This window comes from Oncorhynchus mykiss, chromosome 4, assembly GCF_057628025.1.
Source record: "Oncorhynchus mykiss isolate SJ-2025 chromosome 4, ASM5762802v1, whole genome shotgun sequence".
Lineage (NCBI taxonomy): Eukaryota > Metazoa > Chordata > Actinopteri > Salmoniformes > Salmonidae > Oncorhynchus > Oncorhynchus mykiss.
In genome coordinates, this window is record NC_143025.1 from 1,402,501 (window position 1) to 1,427,617 (window position 25,117).

The 25,117-nt window shown below is 36.8% G+C and overlaps 1 protein-coding gene across 1 annotated transcript in view; it reads right to left on the bottom strand.

Annotated features, from left to right (window-relative positions):
• Positions 1 to 25,117, bottom strand: part of stra6 (signaling receptor and transporter of retinol STRA6) — a 117,639-nt gene that overhangs the window by 68,769 nt on the left and 23,753 nt on the right. The window contains exons 3-6 of the mRNA XM_036968858.2: positions 24,007 to 24,073; positions 20,943 to 21,019; positions 20,551 to 20,684; positions 7,084 to 7,250 (exon numbers count right to left, since the gene is read on the bottom strand). Of these exons, the coding sequence (XP_036824753.1) occupies positions 7,084 to 7,250; positions 20,551 to 20,684; positions 20,943 to 21,019; positions 24,007 to 24,073 (445 nt within the window). The remainder of the gene's footprint in view (positions 1 to 7,083; positions 7,251 to 20,550; positions 20,685 to 20,942; positions 21,020 to 24,006; positions 24,074 to 25,117) is intronic.

Here is a 25,117-nt window from a genome sequence, read left to right on the forward strand (position 1 = left end):
ATATATGATAAATACCATGCTACATTAACACAGCATATTATATATGATAAATACCATGCTACATTAACACAGCATATTATATATGATAAATACCATGCTACATTAACACAGCATATTATATATAATAAATACCATGCTACATTAACACAGCATATTATATATAATAAATACCATGCTACATTAACACAGCATATTATATATGATAAATACCATGCTACATTAACACAGCATATTATATATGATAAATACCATGCTACATTAACACAGCATATTATATATAATAAATACCATGCTACATTAACACAGCATATTATATATAATAAATACCATGCTACATTAACACAGCATATTATACATAATCAATACCATGCTACATTAATTAACACAGCATATTATATATGATAAATACCTTGCTACATTAATTAACACAGCATATTATATATGATAAATACCTTGCTACATTAATTAACACAGCATATTATATATAATAAATACCTTGCTACATTAATTAACACAGCATATTATATATGATAAATACCTTGCTACATTAATTAACACAGCATATTATATATGATAAATACCATGCTACATTAATTAACACAGCATATTATATATGATAAATACCATGCTACATTAATTAACACAGCATATTATATATGATAAATACCTTGCTACATTAATTAACACAGCATATTATATATGATAAATACCTTGCTACATTAATTAACACAGCATATTATATATAATAAATACCATGCTACATTAATTAACACAGCATATTATATATGATAAATACCATGCTACATTAATTAACACAGCATATTATATATGATAAATACCATGCTACATTAATTAACACAGCATATTATATATGATAAATACCATGCTACATTAATTAACACAGCATATTATATATGATAAATACCATGCTACATTAATTAACACAGCATATTATATATGATAAATACCATGCTACATTAATTAACACAGCATATTATATATGATAAATACCATGCTACATTAACACAGCATATTATATATGATAAATACCATGCTACATTAACACAGCATATTATATATAATAAATACCATGCTACATTAATTAACACAGCATATTATATATGATAAATACCATGCTACATTAATTAACACAGCATATTATATATGATAAATACCATGCTACATTAATTAACACAGCATATTATATATGATAAATACCATGCTACATTAACACAGCATATTATATATGATAAATACCATGCTACATTAACACAGCATATTATATATGATAAATACCATGCTACATTAATTAACACAGCATATTATATATGATAAATACCATGCTACATTAATTAACACAGCATATTATATATGATAAATATCATGCTACATTAACACAGCATATTATATATGATAAATACCATGCTACATTAACACAGCATATTATATATGATAAATACCATACTACATTAACACAGTATATTATATATGATAAATACCATACTACATTAACACAGTATATTATATATGATAAATACCATGCTACATTAACACAGCATATTATATATGATAAATACCATACTACATTAACACAGTATATTATATATGATAAATACCATGCTACATTAACACAGCATATTATATATGATAAATACCATGCTACATTAACACAGCATATTATATATGATAAATACCATGCTACATTAACACAGCATATTATATATGATAAATACCTTGCTACATTAATTAACACAGCATATTATATATGATAAATACCTTGCTACATTAATTAACACAGCATATTATATATAATAAATACCATGCTACATTAATTAACACAGCATATTATATATGATAAATACCATGCTACATTAATTAACACAGCATATTATATATGATAAATACCATGCTACATTAATTAACACAGCATATTATATATGATAAATACCATGCTACATTAATTAACACAGCATATTATATATGATAAATACCATGCTACATTAATTAACACAGCATATTATATATGATAAATACCATGCTACATTAATTAACACAGCATATTATATATGATAAATACCATGCTACATTAACACAGCATATTATATATGATAAATACCATGCTACATTAACACATCATATTATATATAATAAATACCATGCTACATTAATTAACACAGCATATTATATATGATAAATACCATGCTACATTAATTAACACAGCATATTATATATGATAAATACCATGCTACATTAATTAACACAGCATATTATATATGATAAATACCATGCTACATTAACACAGCATATTATATATGATAAATACCATGCTACATTAACACAGCATATTATATATGATAAATACCATGCTACATTAATTAACACAGCATATTATATATGATAAATACCATGCTACATTAATTAACACAGCATATTATATATGATAAATATCATGCTACATTAACACAGCATATTATATATGATAAATACCATGCTACATTAACACAGCATATTATATATGATAAATACCATACTACATTAACACAGTATATTATATATGATAAATACCATACTACATTAACACAGTATATTATATATGATAAATACCATGCTACATTAACACAGCATATTATATATGATAAATACCATACTACATTAACACAGTATATTATATATGATAAATACCATGCTACATTAACACAGCATATTATATATGATAAATACCATGCTACATTAACACAGCATATTATATATGATAAATACCATGCTACATTAACACAGCATATTATATATGATAAATACCATGCTACATTAACACAGCATATTATATATAATAAATACCATGCTACATTAACACAGCATATTATATATAATAAATACCATGCTACATTAACACAGCATATTATATATGATAAATACCATGCTACATTAACACAGCATATTATATATGATAAATACCATGCTACATTAACACAGCATATTATATATAATAAATACCATGCTACATTAACACAGCATATTATATATAATAAATACCATGCTACATTAACACAGCATATTATACATAATCAATACCATGCTACATTAATTAACACAGCATATTATATATGATAAATACCTTGCTACATTAATTAACACAGCATATTATATATGATAAATACCTTGCTACATTAATTAACACAGCATATTATATATAATAAATACCTTGCTACATTAATTAACACAGCATATTATATATGATAAATACCATGCTACATTAATTAACACAGCATATTATATATGATAAATACCATGCTACATTAACACAGCATATTATATATGATAAATACCATGCTACATTAACACAGCATATTATATATAATAAATACCATGCTACATTAATTAACACAGCATATTATATATGATAAATACCATGCTACATTAATTAACACAGCATATTATATATGATAAATACCATGCTACATTAATTAACACAGCATATTATATATGATAAATACCATGCTACATTAACACAGCATATTATATATGATAAATACCATGCTACATTAACACAGCATATTATATATGATAAATACCATGCTACATTAATTAACACAGCATATTATATATGATAAATACCATGCTACATTAATTAACACAGTATATTATATATGATAAATATCATGCTACATTAACACAGCATATTATATATGATAAATACCATGCTACATTAACACAGCATATTATATATGATAAATACCATACTACATTAACACAGTATATTATATATGATAAATACCATACTACATTAACACAGTATATTATATATGATAAATACCATGCTACATTAACACAGCATATTATATATGATAAATACCATACTACATTAACACAGTATATTATATATGATAAATACCATGCTACATTAACACAGCATATTATATATGATAAATACCATGCTACATTAACACAGCATATTATATATGATAAATACCATGCTACATTAACACAGCATATTATATATGATAAATACCATGCTACATTAACACAGCATATTATATATAATAAATACCATGCTACATTAACACAGCATATTATATATAATAAATACCATGCTACATTAACACAGCATATTATATATGATAAATACCATGCTACATTAACACAGCATATTATATATGATAAATACCATGCTACATTAACACAGCATATTATATATAATAAATACCATGCTACATTAACACAGCATATTATATATAATAAATACCATGCTACATTAACACAGCATATTATACATAATCAATACCATGCTACATTAATTAACACAGCATATTATATATGATAAATACCTTGCTACATTAATTAACACAGCATATTATATATGATAAATACCTTGCTACATTAATTAACACAGCATATTATATATAATAAATACCTTGCTACATTAATTAACACAGCATATTATATATGATAAATACCTTGCTACATTAATTAACACAGCATATTATATATGATAAATACCATGCTACATTAATTAACACAGCATATTATATATGATAAATACCATGCTACATTAATTAACACAGCATATTATATATGATAAATACCTTGCTACATTAATTAACACAGCATATTATATATGATAAATACCTTGCTACATTAATTAACACAGCATATTATATATAATAAATACCATGCTACATTAATTAACACAGCATATTATATATGATAAATACCATGCTACATTAATTAACACAGCATATTATATATGATAAATACCATGCTACATTAATTAACACAGCATATTATATATGATAAATACCATGCTACATTAATTAACACAGCATATTATATATGATAAATACCATGCTACATTAACACAGCATATTATATATGATAAATACCATGCTACATTAACACAGCATATTATATATAATAAATACCATGCTACATTAATTAACACAGCATATTATATATGATAAATACCATGCTACATTAATTAACACAGCATATTATATATGATAAATACCATGCTACATTAATTAACACAGCATATTATATATGATAAATACCATGCTACATTAACACAGCATATTATATATGATAAATACCATGCTACATTAACACAGCATATTATATATGATAAATACCATGCTACATTAATTAACACAGCATATTATATATGATAAATACCATGCTACATTAATTAACACAGCATATTATATATGATAAATATCATGCTACATTAACACAGCATATTATATATGATAAATACCATGCTACATTAACACAGCATATTATATATGATAAATACCATGCTACATTAATTAACACAGCATATTATATATAATAAATACCATGCTACATTAATTAACACAGCATATTATATATGATAAATACCATGCTACATTAACACAGCATATTATACATGATAAATACCATGCTACATTAACACAGCATATTATATATGATAAATACCATGCTACATTAACACAGCATATTATATATGATAAATACCATGCTACATTAATTAACACAGCATGTTATATATGATAAATACCATGCTACATTAACACAACATATTATGTATGATAAATACCATGCTACATTAATTAACACAGCATATTATATATGATAAATACCATGCTACATTAACACAACATATTATGTATGATAAATACCATGCTACATTAACACAGCATATTATATATGATAAATACCATGCTACATTAACACAGCATATTATATATGATAAATACCATGCTACATTAATTAACACAGCATATTATATATGATAAATACCATGCTACATTAACACAGCATATTATATATGATAAATACCATGCTACATTAATTAACACAGCATATTATATATGATAAATACCATGCTACATTAATTAACACAGCATATTATATATGATAAATACCATGCTACATTAATTAACACAGCATATTATATATGATAAATACCATGCTACATTAATTAACACAGCATATTATATATGATAAATACCATGCTACATTAACACAGCATATTATATATAATAATGTGTGTATGTGTGTCCGTGTGTGGTTGTGCGTGTGTTTGTGTGTGTGTGTATGTGTGTGTGTATGTGTGTCTGCCTGTGTGTGTGTGTATGTGTGTTAGTGTATGTGTGTCTGTGTGTGTGTGTGTGTCTGTGAGTGTGTGTGCATGTGTATGTGCGTGTATGTGTGTCTCTGTGTGTGTGGGTATCTGTGAGTTTGTGTGTTTCTGTGTGTGTGTATGTGTTTCTGTGTGTGCGTGTGTGCATGTGTGCGTGTGTTTGTGTGTGTGCGTGTGTCAGTGTGTGTGTGTGTGTGTGTGTGCGTGTGTGTGTGTGTGTCTGCGTTTGTCTACGTGTGTCTGTGTGTGTGTGCGTGTGCGTGTGTGCGTGTGTGTGTGTCTGCGTTTGTCTGCGTGTGTCTGTGTGTGTGTGCGTGTGCGTGTGTGTGTGTGTGCGTGTGTCTACGTGTGTGTGTGTTTGTGTGTGTGTGTGTGTGTGTGTCTGTGCTTAGTGTAAGCATAGCGCAGTTCTGGAGAACTTAATTTCACACAGCTGACACCTCCTGGACCTAAATAGTTCTAAATATTGAAATCCTCTGAAATCACTGAAATCCGTCAATCCTGTCTACGACTCGTAGCAGTTGTACCTTGGAGAAACATACACGGAGTGGACAAACCATTAGTTACACCTTCATAGTATTGAGTTACACACAACCCTTTTGTCCTCAAAACAGCCTCAATTCATTGGGGCATGGACTCTACAAGGTGTCGAAAGCCTTGTAGACACGGATGCTGGTCCATGTTGACTCCAATGCTTCCCACAGTTGTGTCAAGTTGCCTGGAAGTCCTTTGGGTGGTGGACCATTCTTGATACACAGGAGAAAATGTTGAGTGTGAAAAACCCAGCAGTTCTTGAAACAAACCCGTGCGCTTGGCACCTACTACCATACCCCATTCAAAGGCACTTAAATATTTTGTTGTGCCCATTCACCGTCTGAATGGCGGACATACACAATCCATGTCTCAATTGTCTCAAGGGTTAGGACAGACCACAATCCACTCTCTCTCCCCCTCCCTCTCACCTCTGGTGTCTTGGGGCAGTCGGCCTTCTGCCAGACGAGGACCCCAAAGTGAGTCCAGGAAAGCAGGGAGCCCAGGACGTACCCCACGGCGTTACGAAGCGTTCCACAGGCCAGGAGAGGGAAGTACAGTACAGGGTAGTAGAACAGCGAGACGATAATCCAATACTCTGGGGGGGAAACACAACAGGAAGTAGACGTAAGAAACTAAAACATTATTAAACTCCATCCTGTCTCTCTGTTACTATACTGTCTCTCTGTTACTATACTGTCCCTCAGCTGTTATTTTACTGTCTCTCTGCTGTTACTATACTGTCTCTCTGTTACTATACTGTCTCTCAGCTGTTACTATACTGTCCCTCAGCTGTTACTATACTGCCTCTCAGCTGTTACTATACTGTCTCTCAGCTGTTACTATACTGTCTCTCAGCTGTTTCTATACTGTCTCAGCTGTTACTATACTGTCTCTCAGCTGTTTCTATACTGTCTCAGCTGTTACTATACTCTCCCTCAGCTGTTTGAGCTTGTGTGTACAGTATAACATTGTGGTTGCTTAGTAAAGCCTTCCGTCATTTCAATACAAAGTTTATAAAGCTTTAGCTAAGTCGAAAAGAAAAGACACATGTAGAAAAAAACAATCACATTATGTAACAACAACTATTGCTATGAATGATCCAACTGTTCTGAGTATTGTGTCAACATAATGTTTTTTACACCACTGGCTTTTTACTTTCGAACAGATGCCCCTCTTTTCAAATGACTCCCAGCTAGTAAATCAAACAGTGAATCAGACAGACTACAATATCTGGTTAGGAGTATGACTCACTATCCACAATGCTTCACAGACCCACAGGGCTAGAACTGGCCATGTCGGACACAAGGATTCAGAAAGACCTCATATTGGCAGAATAAAGCTCCAAAAGTAGATTTACAAAATCCAATTAAAGTTCTCAGTTGCCCTCTTGGTCAAGTCCTCTTTTGTGAAAGAAGGATTTTTTACCTCAAGGGGATAAAAAGTTTTTAAAAAATTAAAAACACGACAAAAGAATATAGCTGCGAGGAGTAATGACCAGGGATCACAGGATGACACAGTGACAAACGTACAGCACAGACATATTTTTAATGCATATTTTTTTGTTATTCTCAAAGCCATTAAAGGTTGAGTATACGTTTGTCCATAAATGTTCCAATATGTCTATTATGTGTAAATAGTTAATGACTGGTAGAGACCAAAATGTAGTTATTTTGTAAGATACAACCTATTAGATGAAATCGTATAGATTTTTTTTCCATTTTAGATGTCGCGCTAGCTGTTCAACCTGAACACATTCACAAATCATGGGAATTTGTTGCCCTATGCTGACTTTGATTCCCTCCTAGGTATATGTTGCAAGGCAATTCCCCCCAGGCCTGCTCCCTCTGTGGCTAAAGCCAGGTAAAAAAAACTTTTGTTCTATGAAATGAAATGAAATGAAATAAAATACATGTTAATACTGCACTCTAACCCCACACATTCCTTTGCTGGATTCATGATAGTGCTGTTAGAACTTTAAAACCTGATATAGTTTTGTTGGAATTTGCAGCTGTTGTTTGTAAGTCATTAATCTGCCAACTTCTGTTGACTTACTGGGCCTTTAAAGACTGATGTAAGGGGTCTAAATGCAGTGGTCAGTAGAAAAACTAACGATGAGTTTGACATATTTTACAGGAAACGAAATAGTCGCCAGTTATTGTTGCCCGTGGTGTAATCATGTCTAACCAGTGGGCTCCAGAGTCTAGCTCAATTTCAGTCAGTAGCTATCCTTCTAAATTCATTGGGCAATGGATAAACTAACCATTAGCTTAACATATTTGGCTGAAAACTAATTTGTAACGAGCTGTTGTTGCCCATGGTGAAATGATCAAACTCACTGGCTCCTGAACCCTCATGAGCTCCCGAGTCTAGAAGCAGCCGAGCGTTAGCGTTAGCGTTAACTAGCTAGCGTTAGAATTTCGCTAGGTGTTTTACAAAAGAACTACTGAGATGACTCACACACTGCAGTTAGCTAGCAAGCCCTGCTAGGTAACAGTGTTATTGTCACAGGAATGTTTTAATTAACTGTCATTGAAGTTGGTGGTTACTACTGGTTTCAGAACCGAGGTGAGAAAAACTGCCCGCCATGTTTTGTGTTTTGGTAAGGGCTCAGAGTAATGTCACGCACCCAAGAAGCCTCAACCAATGACCCAATGGTTATTATTGACTTGAGGTCATTTCCATCTTAAAGGACCCATGAGCAGCAACAGAAAGGACCCATGAGCAGCAACATGTCTTAAAGGACCCATGAGCAGCAACATAAAGGACCCATGAGCAGCAACATGTCCTAAAGGACCCATGAGCAACAACATAAAGGACCAAAGAGCAGCAACATAAAGGACCCATGAGCAACAACATAAAGGACCCATGAGCAGCAACATAAAGGAACCATGAGCAGCAACATGTCTTAAAGGACCCATGAGCAGCAACATAAAGGACCCATGAGCAACAAAATAAAGGACCAAAGAGCAACAACATAAAGGACCCATGAGCAACAACATAAAGGACCCATGAGCAGCAACATAAAGAAACCATGAGCAGCAACATAAAGGACCCATGAGCAGCAACAGAAAGGACCCATGAGCAGCAACATAAAGGACCCATGAGCAGCAACATGTCCTAAAGACCCATGAGCAGCAACATAAAGGACCCATGAGCAGCAACATAAAGGACCCATGAGCAGCAATATGTCTTAAAGGACCCATGAGCAGCAACAGAAAGGACCCATGAGCAGCAACATAAAGGACCCATGAGCAGCAACATGTCCTAAAGGACCCATGAGCAGCAACATAAAAGACCCATGAGCAGCAACATAAAGGACCCATGAGCAGCAACATAAAGGACCCATGAGCAGCAACACAAAGGACCCATGAGCAGCAACATAAAGGACCCATGAGCAGCAACATAAAGGACCCATGAGCAACAACATGTCTCAAAGGACCCATGAGCAGCAACATAAAGGACCCATGAGCAGCAACATAAAGGACCCATGAGCAGCAACATAAAGGACCCATGAGCAGCAACATAAAGGACCCATGAGCAGCAATATGTCTTAAAGGACCCATGAGCAGCAACATAAAGGACCCATGAGCAGCAACATAAAGGACCCATGAGCAGCAACATAAAGGACCCATGAGCAGCAACATAAAGGACCCATGAGCAGCAATATGTCTTAAAGGACCCATGAGCAGCAACATAAAGGACCCATGAGCAGCAACATAAAGGACCCATGAGCAGCAACATAAAGGACCCATGAGCAGCAACATAAAGGACCCATGAGCAGCAATATGTCTTAAAGGACCCATGAGCAGCAACATAAAGGACCCATGAGCAGCAACATGTCCTAAAGGACCCATGAGCAGCAACATAAAGGACCCATGAGCAGCAATATGTCTTAAAGGACCCATGAGCAGCAACAGAAAGGACCCATGAGCAGCAACATAAAGGACCCATGAGCAGCAACATGTCTTAAAGGACCCATGAGCAGCAACATAAAGGACCCATGAGCAGCAACATAAAGGACCCATGAGCAGCAACATAAAGGACCCATGAGCAGCAACATAAAGGACCCATGAGTAGAAACATAAAGGACCCATGATTAGCAACATAAAGGACCCATGAGCAGCAACATGTCTTAAAGGACCCATGAGCAGCAACATGTCTTAAAGGACCCATGAGTAGAAACATAAAGGACCCATGAGCAGCAACATAAAGGACCCATGAGCAGCAACATGTCTTAAAGGACCCATGAGCAACAACATAAAGGACCCATGAGCAGCAACATGTCTTAAAGGACCCATGAGCAGCAACATAAAGGGCCCATGAGCAGCAACATAAAGGACCAATGAGCAACAACATAAAGGACCCATGAGCAGCAACATAAAGGACCCATGAGCAGCAACATAAAGGACCCATGAGCAACAACATAAAGGACCCATGAGCAGCAACATAAAGGACCCATGAGCAACAACATAAAGGACCCATGAGCAACAACATAAAGGACCCATGAGCAACAACATGTCTTAAAGGACCCATGAGCAGCAACATAAAGGGCCCATGAGCAGCAACATGTCTTAAAGGACCCATGAGCAACAACAGAAAGGGCCCATGAGCAGCAACAGAAAGGACCCATGAGCAGCAACATGTCTTAAAGGACCCATGAGCAGCAACATAAAGGGCCCATGAGCAGCAACATGTCCTAAAGGACCCATGAGCAACAACATAAAGGACCCATCAGCAGCAACATAAAGGACCCATGAGCAGCAACATAAAGGACCCATGAGCAACAACATAAAGGACCCATGAGCAGCAACATAAAGGACCCATGAGCAACAACATAAAGGACCCATGAGCAGCAACAACATAAAGGACCCATGAGCAACAACATAAAGGACCCATGAGCAACAACATAAAGGACCCATGAGCAACAACATAAAGGACCCATGAGCAGCAACATAAAGGGCCCATGAGCAACAACATAAAGGACCCATGAGCAACAACATAAAGGACCCATGAGCAACAACATAAAGGACCCATGAGCAGCAACATAAAGGGCCCATGAGCAGCAACATAAAGGACCCATGAGCAACAACATAAAGGACCCATGAGCAACAACATAAAGGACCCATGAGCAGCAACATAAAGGACCCATGAGCAACAACATAAAGGACCCATGAGCAACATGTCTTAATGGACCCATGATTAGCAACATAAAGGACCCATGAGCAACAACATGTCTTAATGGACCCATGAGCAGCAACATAAAGGACCCATGAGCAACAACATAAAGGACCCATGAGCAACATGTCTTAATGGACCCATGATTAGCAACATAAAGGACCCATGAGCAACATGTCTTAATGGACCCATGATTAGCAACATAAAGGACCCATGAGCAACATGTCTTAATGGACCCATGATTAGCAACATAAAGGACCCATGAGCAACATGTCTTAATGGACCCATGATTAGCAACATAAAGGACCCATGAGCAACAACATAAAGGACCCATGAGCAACAACATAAAGGGCCCATGAGCAGCAACATAAAGGACCCATGAGCAACAACATAAAGGACCCATGAGCAACAACATGTCTTAATGGACCCATGAGCAACAACATGTCTTAATGGACCCATGAGCAGCAACATAAAGGACCCATGAGCAACAACATAAAGGACCCATGAGCAACATGTCTTAATGGACCCATGATTAGCAACATAAAGGACCCATGAGCAACATGTCTTAATGGACCCATGATTAGCAACATAAAGGACCCATGAGCAACATGTCTTAATGGACCCATGATTAGCAACATAAAGGACCCATGAGCAACATGTCTTAATGGACCCATGATTAGCAACATAAAGGACCCATGATTAGCAACATAAAGGACCCATGAGCAACAACATAAAGGGCCCATGAGCAGCAACATAAAGGACCCATGAGCAACAACATAAAGGACCCATGAGCAACAACATAAAGGACCCATGAGCAGCAACATAAAGGACCCATGATTAGCAACATAAAGGACCCATGAGCAGCAACATAAAGGACCCATGAGAATACTGTTACCAAAAATCAACACTAATATTTAGTTTAGTCTTTTTCTGCCGTGTGTACGTTTAAGAAACATTGCCTTGTGCTTTGAAATACTGTTACCAAAAATCCACATATATTTAAGATATTTTCACATTTCTCTCCATCATGAGGGAGGATAATAAAAGTTCACAGAAACAACAAGTAAATGTAGACCTATCGACCAGCTATGTTTTTTGCTGATCTCAATTTTGTTGATGAATTACCAAGTGATTAAAACTCCAAATTCTGTATCAAAATCGGTATTGAATTTACCAGAAATTGGTTACGGAATTTCTACAATTGAATTGGCTACAATGGGAAATCACAGTACTGACAAACAACAGCTGAAGTCACCTGCTACGGTCACCTGCTACGGTCTATAGCACACTGCTAAATTCAGCTGATAACAGTTCTCGATCCACAGTGCCTTCAGACAGTATTCACACCCCTTGACCTTTTCAAAATGTTATTGTGTTACAGGCTGAATCTAAAATGGATTCAATTAGAATTTTTGTTGGCCACTGGCCTATACACATTGTAGATAATATGGTAGTAGAGTAGAGGCCCGGTGAAACACACTTAAGGCAAGCCTAAATAAGTTCAGGAGTAAAGATTTGCTTAACAAGTAACAAATTAAGTTGCATGGACTCACTCTGTGTGCAATAATAGTGTTTAACATGATTAATGAATGACTCTCATCTCTGTACCCTACACATACAGATAATTGTACGGTCCCTATGTCTCTCAGTGAATTACAAGCACAGATTCAACCACAAAGAACAGGGAAGTTTTCAAACGAAGGGTAGCTATTGGTAGATGGGTAAAAAATAATTTGAAAAAGGAAACATTGAAGGTAATAATTACACTTTGGATGGTGCATCAATGCCCCCAGTCACCACAAAGACACAGACATCCTTCCTAACTCAGTTGCCGAAGAGGAAGGAAACCGCTCAGGGATTTTCACCATGAGGCCAATGGTGACTTTAAAACAGTTAAAGAGAAACTCACCAATACACTAAACTGTCTACAAGACAAGTGCTCCTCCAACTTTTCACACCCAGTCAGTTATTTGACATGGGGGAAAGGGTCTGTTAGTATACTCTACTAGCTTATTCACTCTATTGTTGGCAGTGATTGTCTACTCAACAACACAACTTTAGGTGCTCATACATACAGATGAAGTAGGAAGTTTACATACACCTTAGCCAAATACATTTCAACTCAGTTTTTCACAATTCCTGACATTTAATCCTAGTAAAAATTCCCTGTTTTAGGTCAGTTAGGATCACCACTTTATTTTAAGAATGTGAAATGTCAGAATAATAGTAGAGAGAATTATTTTTTTCTGCTTTTACTTCTTTCATCACATTCCCAGTGGGTCAGAAGTTTACATACACTCAATTAGTATTTGGTAGCATTGCCTTTAAATTGTTTAACTTGGGTCAAACATTTCGGGTAGCCTTCCACAAGATTCCCACAATAAGTTGGGTAAATTTTGGCCCATTCCTCCTGACAGAGCTGGTGTAACTGAGTCAGGTTTGTAGGCCTCATTGCTCGCACACACTTTTACAGTTCTGTCCACAACTGTTCTATAGGATTGAGGTCAGGGCTTTGTGATGGCTGCTCCAATACCTTGACTTTGCAGTCCTTAAGATATTTTATAACAACTTTGGAAGTATGCTTGTGGTCATTGTCCATTTGGAAGACCCATTTGCGACCAAGCTTTAACTTCCTGACTGATGTCTTGAGATGTTGCTTCAATATATCCACATAATTTTCCATCCTCATGATGCCATCTATTTTCTGAAGTGCACCAGTCCCTCCTGCAGTAAAGCATCCCCACAACATGATGCTGCCACCCCCTTGCTTCACAGATGGTGTTCTTCGGCTTGCAAGCCTCCCCCCTTTTCCTCCGAACATAATGATGGTCATTATGGCCAAACAGTTCTATTTTTGTTTCATTAGATCAGAGGACATTTCTCCAAAAGTACGATCTTTGTCCCCATGTGCAGTTGCAAACCGTAGTCTGGGTTTTTTATGGCGGTTTTGGAGCAGTGGCTTCTTCCTTGCTGAGCGACTTTCAGGTTATGTTGATATAGGACTTGTTTTACTGTGGATATAGATACTTTTGTATCCGTTTCCTCCAGCATCTTCGCAAGGTCCTTTGCTGTTATTCTGGGATTGATTTGCACTTTTCGACCAAAGTACATTCATCTCTAGGAGACAGAACGTGTCTCCTTCCTGAGCAGTATGACAGCTGCGTGGTCCCATGATGTTTATACTTGCGTACTATTGTTTGTACAGATGAACATGGTACATTCAGGTGTTTGGAAATTGCTCCCAAGGATGAACCAGACTTGTGGAGGTCTACAATTTTTTTTCTGAGGTCTTGGCTGATTTCTTTTGATTTTCCCATGATGTCAAGCAAAGAGGCACTGAGATTGGAGGTAGGACTTGAAATACATCCACAGGTACACCAAAATTAAAATGATGTCTAAAATTATGTCAATTAACCTATCAGAATCTTCTAAAGCCATGCCATAATTTTCTGGAATTTTCCAAGCTGTTTAAAGGCACAGTCAACTTAGTGTATGTAAACTTCTGACCCATTGGAATTGTGATACAGTGAAATACAGTGTATAAGTAGAATAATCTGTCTGTAAACAACTTTTGGAAAAATGACTTGAGTCTTGCACAAAATAGATGTCCTAACCAACTTGCCAAAACTATAGTTTGTTAACAAGAAATGTGTGGACTGGTTGAAAAAATTAGTTTTAATGACTCCAACCTAAGTGTATGTAAACTTCTGACTTCAACTGTAACAATAAACAACTTGACTGTCTACAAGTCAAGCCCCCCTCAAACTTGTCACAACTTTGCTAACCACCCATCTCAATGCTCCATTAATGACTTTGAGTGCAATAAAACATCAGTCAACCAAACCCTTTTTGGTTGACAGATTCACTTGGTTTATTGTTTGTTTACACATCCTGATAATCAGTCTTCATGTTTTACACATCCTGATGATCAGTCTTCATGTTTTACACATCCTGATGATCAGTCTTCATGTTTTACACATCCTGATAATCAGTCTTCATGTTTTACACATCCTGATGATCAGTCTTCATGTTTTACACATCCTGATAATCAGTCTTCATGTTTTACACATCCTGATAATCAGTCTTCATGTTTTACACATCCTGATGATCAGTCTTCATGTTTTACACATCCTGATGATCAGTCTTCATGTTTTACACATCCTGATAATCAGTCTTCATGTTTTACACATCCTGATAATCAGTCTTCATGTTTTACACATCCTGATGATCAGTCTTCATGTTTTACACATCCTGATAATCAGTCTTCATGTTTTACACATCCTGGTGATCAGTCTTCATGTTTTACACATCCTGATGATCAGTCTTCATGTTTTACACATCCTGATGATCAGTCTTCGTGTTTTACACGTCCTGATGATCAGTCTTCATGTTTTACACATCCTGATGATCAGTCTTCATGTTTTACACATCCTGATGATCAGTCTTCGTGTTTTACACATCCTGATGATCAGTCTTCATGTTTTACACATCCTGATAATCAGTCTTCATGTTTTACACATCCTGATAATCAGTCTTCATGTCTTACACATCCTGATAATCAGTCTTCATGTTTTACACATCCTGATGATCAGTCTTCATGTTTTACACATCCTGATGATCAGTCTTCGTGTTTTACACATCCTGATGATCAGTCTTCATGTTTTACACATCCTGATGATCAGCCTTCATGTTTTACACATCCTGATGATCAGTCTTCGTGTTTTACACATCCTGATGATCAGTCTTCATGTTTTACACATCCTGATAATCAGTCTTCATGTTTTACACATCCTGATAATCAGTCTTCATGTCTTACACATCCTGATAATCAGTCTTCATGTTTTACACATCCTGATAATCAGTCTTCATGTCTTACACATCCTGATAATCAGTCTTCGTGTTTTACACATCCTGATGATCAGTCTTCGTGTTTTACACATCCTGATGATCAGTCTTCATGTTTTACACATCCTGATAATCAGTCTTCATGTTTTACACATCCTGATAATCAGTCTTCATGTTTTACACATCCTGATAATCAGTCTTCATGTTTTACACATCCTGATAATCAGTCTTCATGTTTTACACATCCTGGTGATCAGTCTTCATGTTTTACACATCCTGATGATCAGTCTTCATGTTTTACACATCCTGATGATCAGTCTTCATGTTTTACACATCCTGATGATCAGTCTTCATATTTTACACATCCTGATGATCAGTCTTCGTGTTTTACACATCCTGATAATCAGTCTTCATGTTTTACACATCCTGGTGATCAGTCTTCATGTTTTACACATCCTGATGATCAGTCTTCATGTTTTACACATCCTGATGATCAGTCTTCGTGTTTTACACATCCTGATGATCAGTCTTCATGTTTTACACATCCTGATGATCAGTCTTCATGTTTTACACATCCTGATGATCAGTCTTCGTGTTTTACACATCCTGATGATCAGTCTTCATGTTTTACACATCCTGATGATCAGTCTTCGTGTTTTACACATCCTGATGATCAGTCTTCATGTTTTACACATCCTGATGATCAGTCTTCATGTTTTACACATCCTGATAATCAGTCTTCATGTCTTTCCAGGAGACTTGCAGTACGAACAAATCTGCTGCAAGTAGTTGTAGCAGTGGGTGGTGAAGAAAGTGTACTAGCCCACAACCCACCACTTCAGGGAGAGGCTTGTCTACCTGGCTGTGTAGTTGCCGAAAAGGCTAGACGGTTGTCTACAAGAAGCCAGAGTCACAGCTCCCCAAACCCAACATCCCTGCCAAAAACTCCACAGCGCCAAAGCCTGCTAAACCAGCTGCCATTACCCAACACAAGGTTCACCAGCTGAAGAACATTCTGGAATCTGCCTGGAACGTTCAACCAATACAACATTCATATTCAGTTCGACTGATGTTGTAGTATAATATAGAATGTCTAGTGAGCTCTAATTGCATTGTGGTATAGATATCGCTAGCTGTTGTATATATATATATGTATATATATATATATATATATATATATATATATAGTTTTATGTCTGAAACACATTTCATCAGTGGTATTATGTCTGAAACACATTTCATCAGTAGTATTATGTTAGGAAACACCTTTCATCAGTAGTATTATGTCTGAAACACCCTTCGTCACTAAGTATTATGTCTGAAACACCTTTCATCAGTATTATTATGTCTGAAACACCTTTTATCAGTAGTATTATGTCTGAAACACCTTTCATCAGCAGTATTATGTCTGAAACACCTTTCATCACTAAGTATTATGTCTGAAACACCTTTCATCAGTATTATTATGTCTGAAACACCTTTTATCAGTAGTATTATGTCTGAAACACCTTTCATCAGCAGTATTATGTCTGAAACACATTTCATCACTACGTATTATGTCTGAAACACCTTTCATCAACAGTATTATGTCTGAAACACCTTTCATCAGTAGGATTATGTCTGAAACACCTTTCATCACTAAGTATTATGTCTGAAACACCTTTTATCAGCAGTATTATGTCTGAAACACCTTTCATCAGTATTATTATGTCTGAAACACCTTTTATCAGCAGTATTATGTCTGAAACACCTTTCATCAGCAGTATTATGTCTGAAACACCTTTCATCAGCAGTATTATGTCTGAAACACCTTTCATCAGCAGTATTATGTCTGAAACACCTTTCATCACTAAGTATTATGTCTGAAACACCTTTCATCACTAAGTATTATGTCTGAAACACCTTTCATCAGTAGTATTATGTCTGAAACACCTTTCATCAACAGTATTATGTCTGAAACACCTTTCATCACTAAGTATTATGTCTGAAACACCTTTCATCACTAAGTATTATGTCTGAAACACCTTTCATCAGTAGTATTATGTTAGGAAACACCTTTCATCAGTAGTATTATGTCTGAAACACCTTTCATCACTAAGTATTATGTCTGAAACACCTTTCATCACTAAGTATTATGTCTGAAACACCTTTCATCAGTAGTATTATGTCTGAAACACATTTCATCACTACGTATTATGTCTGAAACACCTTTCATCAACAGTATTATGTCTGAAACACATTTCATCAGCAGTATTATGTCTGAAACACCTTTCATCAGTAGTATTATGTTAGTAAACACCTTTCATCAGTAGTATTATGTCTGAAACACCTTTCATCACTAAGTATTATGTCCGAAACACCTTTCATCAGTATTATTATGTCTGAAACACCTTTTATCAGTAGTATTATGTCTGAAACTCCTTTCATCAGCAGTATTATGTCTGAAACACCTTTCATCAGCAGTATTATGTCTGAAACACCTTTCATCAGCAGTATTATGTCTGAAACACCTTTCATCAGCAGTATTATGTCTGAAACACCTTTCATCACTAAGTATTATGTCTGAAACACCTTTCATCACTAAGTATTATGTCTGAAACACCTTTCATCAGTAGTATTATGTCTGAAACACCTTTCATCACTAAGTATTATGTCTGAAACACCTTTCATCACTAAGTATTATGTCTGAAACACCTTTCATCAGTAGTATTATGTCTGAGCACACCTTTCATCACTAAGTATTATGTCTGAAACACCTTTCATCACTAAGTATTATGTCTGAAACATCTTTCATCAGTAGTATTGTCTGAAACACCTTTCATCACTAAGTATTATGTCTGAAACACCTTTCATCACTAAGTATTATGTCTGAAACACCTTTCATCAGTAGTATTATGTCTGAAACACCTTTCATCACTAAGTATTATGTCTGAAACACCTTTCATCAGTAGTATTATGTCTGAAACACCTTTCATCACTAAGTATTATGTCTGAAACACCTTTCATCACTAAGTATTATGTCTGAAACACCTTTCATCACTAAGTATTATGTCTGAAACACCTTTCATCACTAAGTATTATGTCTGAAACACCTTTCATCAGTAGTATTATGTCTGAAACACCTTTCATCACTATGTATTATGTCTGAAACACCTTTCACCACTAAGTATTATGTCTGAAACACCTTTCATCACTAAGTATTATGTCTGAAACACCTTTCATCAGTAGTATTATGTCTGAAACACCTTTCATCAGTAGTATTATGTCTGAAACACCTTTCATCACTAAGTATTATGTCTGAAACACCTTTCATCACTAAGTATTATGTCTGAAACACCCTTCATCAGTAGTATTATGTCTGAAACACCCTTCATCAGTAGTATTATGTCTGAAACACCTTTCATCACTAAGTATTATGTCTGAAACACCCTTCATCAGTAGTATTATTTCGGGGGACATGATGTCTGACAGGATGTCTGACAGGATGTGCCGTCTGACAGGATGTCTGACAGGATGTGATGTCTGACAGGATGTGATGTCTGACAGGATGTCTGACAGGATGTGACGTCTGACAGGATGTCTGACAGGATGTGATGTCTGACAGGATGTGATGTCTGACAGGATGTCTGACAGGATGTGACGTCTGACAGGATGTGATGTCTGGCATGATGTGATGTCTGACAGGATGTGATGTCTGACAGGATGTCTGACAGGAAAAACACGCCAAATAGAGTGTAGCGGAGAAGTTTCCCTTTAAAGAGAAAATAATGATCTAAGAATGACAATAGGTTTCGCTGTGAACTCCTAATAATTGTGGAACAAAACACTACTCCGATCTATCATTTCACAATTTTCTACATCTTCCTGCTCCTTACGTTTGTTGGCTTGGTCTGTGGTGAAGGGAAGAGGGTTTGGTGCTATGACCAGACCAAACAGTTTGCAGAACAGCACTCCAAACACTGCTACAGCTAAGCCCTTGTGTTGCGTGTGGTCCAGGAAGTTCACTGGGCTGGGGATCAAACAGGAAAATATTTAGAACCAGGATGTTAGAACCAAGCTGCTTCAGGTTTGATATGTGATGTCATGGCAGGGGGATGCAACAGTGTGGACGGCAGGGTTGGGGGGGGGAAATATAATTTCAATAAAATAAAAAAGTCCTATTCCGTTTGTAAATTCACTTTCCCACAGAAGGGAGGATTAGGATGCCATTTAAAGGTTTTTGTTGAAGTCTAAGATTATAATATGGAGTAAGAGAAGGGGATCTCACCTGAGTAAACCTCTTTTCTGCCCATCCGCCAGCTTCATCCTCCTGGCAAGGAATGCTAGGATCAACATGACCACCAGCTGCACCACAGAATGGGAGACAGACCAATTAGTCCAGGAGACATTTCAGTTATCCCAGTTGGCCACATCTGTCTGGTCCTTCTGCCCGACCCATATGACCCTTGACACTTGTGCAGCTGTGGACCCCCTGCCTTCACCTCAGTCCTCTTGGGACCCCCTGCCCTCTCCCCTGGGTCAGACCAAAGACTGGGGGGGAGACCCCACAACAAAAGGGTTTCCCCCAGTCTATGATCTCACTGGGTCACCATTAGTCAGGACTTCACAGCTCACTGAGCAGTATTGACCTAGAGTGACTTCACAGTTCACTGAGCAGTATTGACCTAGAGTGACTTCACAGTTCACTTAATCCAGTGTCCCAAAAAGTTCATTTGCACATATTTAATGAAAAACATTAGCATATTTTAATACAATATTTGTAATAGAAACAAACGGGTAAAAGTTGATTGTGATATGCTAAACGGAAGAAAAAAAACAACTTTTATGGTATGGTGCTTGGCCTTAAATTTATTTTTGGAGTAAAAACACATGACATTGAGTACAAAGAGTTGAATGTTTAACCAAAACGGACTGGTATCATCTCCGCAGTAAAAAATAAACTTCTAATCTGTAGTTTAGTTGTGAATTGGAGGGTTATCAGCTATGGCCCGTCGATATATAACACTACAGGTCTACTGGATAAATACATCAGGTTACATAAAGTCCAAACCAATGGTGTTGAAATCAGACTGTAATCTTATCTACAGGAAAGACCATGGTATATTGGCGTCATCATCTGCATTGCTTGCTGTTTGGGGTTTTATAGACTGGGTTTCTTTACAGCGCTTTGAGATATCAGCTGATGTAAGAAGGGCTTTATAAATACATTTGATTTGATTTATATGTTGACCTAGAAAACCTTATCGTGTAAGAGTTGTTGCTGATGGCTTTATACAGTATCAGACAGTCATTTTACACCTGGGATTACAGAGTGGGAATGTGGCTGAAACGGTGGTGTAAACGTGAAGAGGATAGAGAGTGAGACGTGTGTGAAGTAATGACATAATGGTGTCAAAATGGGCTTTTCACACTACTGTGTTGAGACAAACTGTGTTGATTCAAACTGTGCCGAGACAAACTGTGCTGAGACAAACTATACTGAGCCAAACTGTGCTTAGTCAAACTGTGCTGAGACAAACTGTGCTGAGACAAACTATACTAAGCCAAACTGTGCTGAGTCAAACTGTGTTGAGACAAACTGTGCTTAGTCAAACTGTGCTGAGCCAAACTGTGCTGAGTCAAACTGTGTTGAGTCAAACTGTGCTGAGTCAATCTGTGCTGAGTCAAACTGTGTTGAGTCAAACTGTGCTGAGCCAAACTGTGCTGAGCCAAACTGTGCTGAGTCAAACTGTGTTGAGTCAAACTGTGCTGAGTCAAACTGTGCTGAGCCAAGCTGTGCTGAGCCAAACTGTAATGAGACAAGCTATTCTGAGTCAAGCTGTGCTGAGCCAAGCTGTGCTGAGCCAAACTGTGCTGAGTCAAGCTATTCTGAGTCCAACTGTGCTGAGTCAAACTGTGCTGAGCCAAGCTATGCTGAGTCAAACTGTGCTGAGCCAAACTGTGCTGAGTCAAGCTATGATGAGTCAAGCTATGATGAGTCAAACTGTGCTGAGTCAAACTGTGCTGAGTCAAACTGTGCTGAGTCAAACTGTGTTGATTCAAACTGTGTTGATTCAAACTGTTGAGGTGGACAGAGCCAGAACAGTCTGGTTGAGATGGACAGAGTCAGAACAGTCTGGTTGAGGTGAGCAGCGCCAGAACTGTCTGGTTGAGGTGAGCAGAGCCAGAACAGTCTGGTTGAGGTGGGCAGAGCCAGAACTGTCTGGTTGAGATGGACAGAGCCAGAACAGTCTGGTTGAGGTGAGCAGAGCCAGAACAGTCTGGTTGAGGTGAACAAAGCCAGAACAGTCTGGTTGAGGTGAACAGAGCCAGAACAGTCTGGTTGAGGTGAGCAGAGCCAGAACAGTCTGGTTCGGGTGGACAGAGCCAGAACAGTCTGGTTGAGATGGACAGAACCACAACAGTCTGGTTGAGGTGGGCAGAGCCAGAACAGTCTGGTTGAGGTGGGCAGAGCCAGAACAGTCTGGTTCAGGTGGACAGAGCCAGAACAGTCTGGTTCAGGTGGACAGAGCCAGAACAGTCTGGTTCAGGTGGACCAGAGCAACATGATTTTGGCCCTGATTTAGCTGTCCCTGACATGTTTTTGAGATCGAAGACAAAATCTCGGGATGCACGGTCGTCACGATGCTCGTCAGAGACACAATCTGAGGGCTGCCGATCTGTTCTGCCATGGCCAGTGAAGAGCCCGGATGTCAATCGCATTGAGCACGTCTGGGACCTGTTGGATCGGAGGGTGAGGGCTAGGGCCATTCTCTCTAGAAATGTCTGGGAACTTGCAGGTGCCTTGGTGGAAGAGTGGGGTAACATCTCACAGCAAGAACTGGCAAATCTGGTGCAGTCCATGAGGAGGAGATGCACTGCAGTACTTAATGCAGCTGGTGGCCACACCAGATACTGACTGTTACTTTTGATTTTGACCCCCCCCTTTGTTCAGGGACACATTATTCCATTTCTGTTAGTCACATGTCTGTGGAACTTGTTCAATTTATGTCTCAGTTGTTGAATCTTGTTATATTCATACAAATATTTACACATTTTAAGTTTGATAAAAATAAACACAGTTTATTGTGCTGAGTTTAGTAGTGTGGGACCCCCGTCTGTGTCAGATCAGTTAGTCTATGTACCACTACGTTAGCAAGACATAAAACTACAGGAAAGTTGTGTACTGTACGCCCAGCATAACAGAAACAACCAGATACGTTACACAGAGCATTATGGGTACTGTAGTACATCATGGACTTACAGACAAGAGAGAATTATGGGTACTGTGGTACATCATGGACATACAAACAACAGAGAATGATGGGTAGTGTAGTACATCATGGACTTACAGAAATGGCAGAGATGCAGATGTGGTAGAGTCTATCATCAGCTGTAGGGTCACATGGTGGGATTACTCTGCAAAGTAACATTCACAAACACAGACACATTGCATTATGGGTACTGTAGTTGTATTACAGCTGTATATAATGTAATGCTTCATGATAATGTTATAATTGTTCATAGGAATGCTATAATGCTTCATGGTAATGCTGTAATGATTCATAGTAATGCTATAATGCTTCATTTAAATGCTATAATGCTTAATGGTAATTCTACAGTGCTTCATGGTGATGCTATAACACAACATGGCAGTGCTATAATGCTTCATAGTAATGCTACAATGCTTCATAGTAGTACTATAATGTTTCATGGCAATGCTATAATGCTTCATGGTAATAACATGATGCTTCATGGTAATGCTACATTGCCTCATAGTAAATCTACAATGCTTCAAAGTAATACTATAATGCTTAGCAGTAATGCTATAACGCTTAACAGTAATGCTATAATGCTTAATAGTAATGCTGCTATAATGCTTAATAGTAATGCTATAATGCTTAATGGTAATGCTATACTATTCCATAGTAATACTATAGTGCTTCATAGAAATGGTACAATGCTTCATAGTAATGCTATAATGCTTCATAGTAATGCTTCATGTTGAGGCTACAACGATTCACAGTACTGCTGTAATGCTTCATAGAATGGGTACTGTAGCAATAATTATTTTGCTTGAGATAGTTCTTCATAAAAAAATCTTTGGTATTTCTGGGTCTCATAGTAATGCAGCAGTTATATTAAAGCTACTGTAGCAGTAATGCTTGGACTAATGCCAGCAGTAATGGTGGGATAGATAGGCTTTACTGGGCCTCGTAGTAAGCTAATGCTAGCCGTTATGCTAGTAGAAACGCTAGCAGGGAATGCCAGGGATATATCGTGCATGATACTTAGGCCTAGAGGCTCATATTCATTAGGACACAGCATAGCAAAATAGTTTGCAACTGAAACTAAAATGAGCAATTCTTATTGGACAAGTTCAGCTAGTCTCTCCCAGTCTGTTTTCTTCCGTTTGTTCCTAATGAATGAGACACAGGCCTGCCAGAGCAGGGAGGTTTGGCT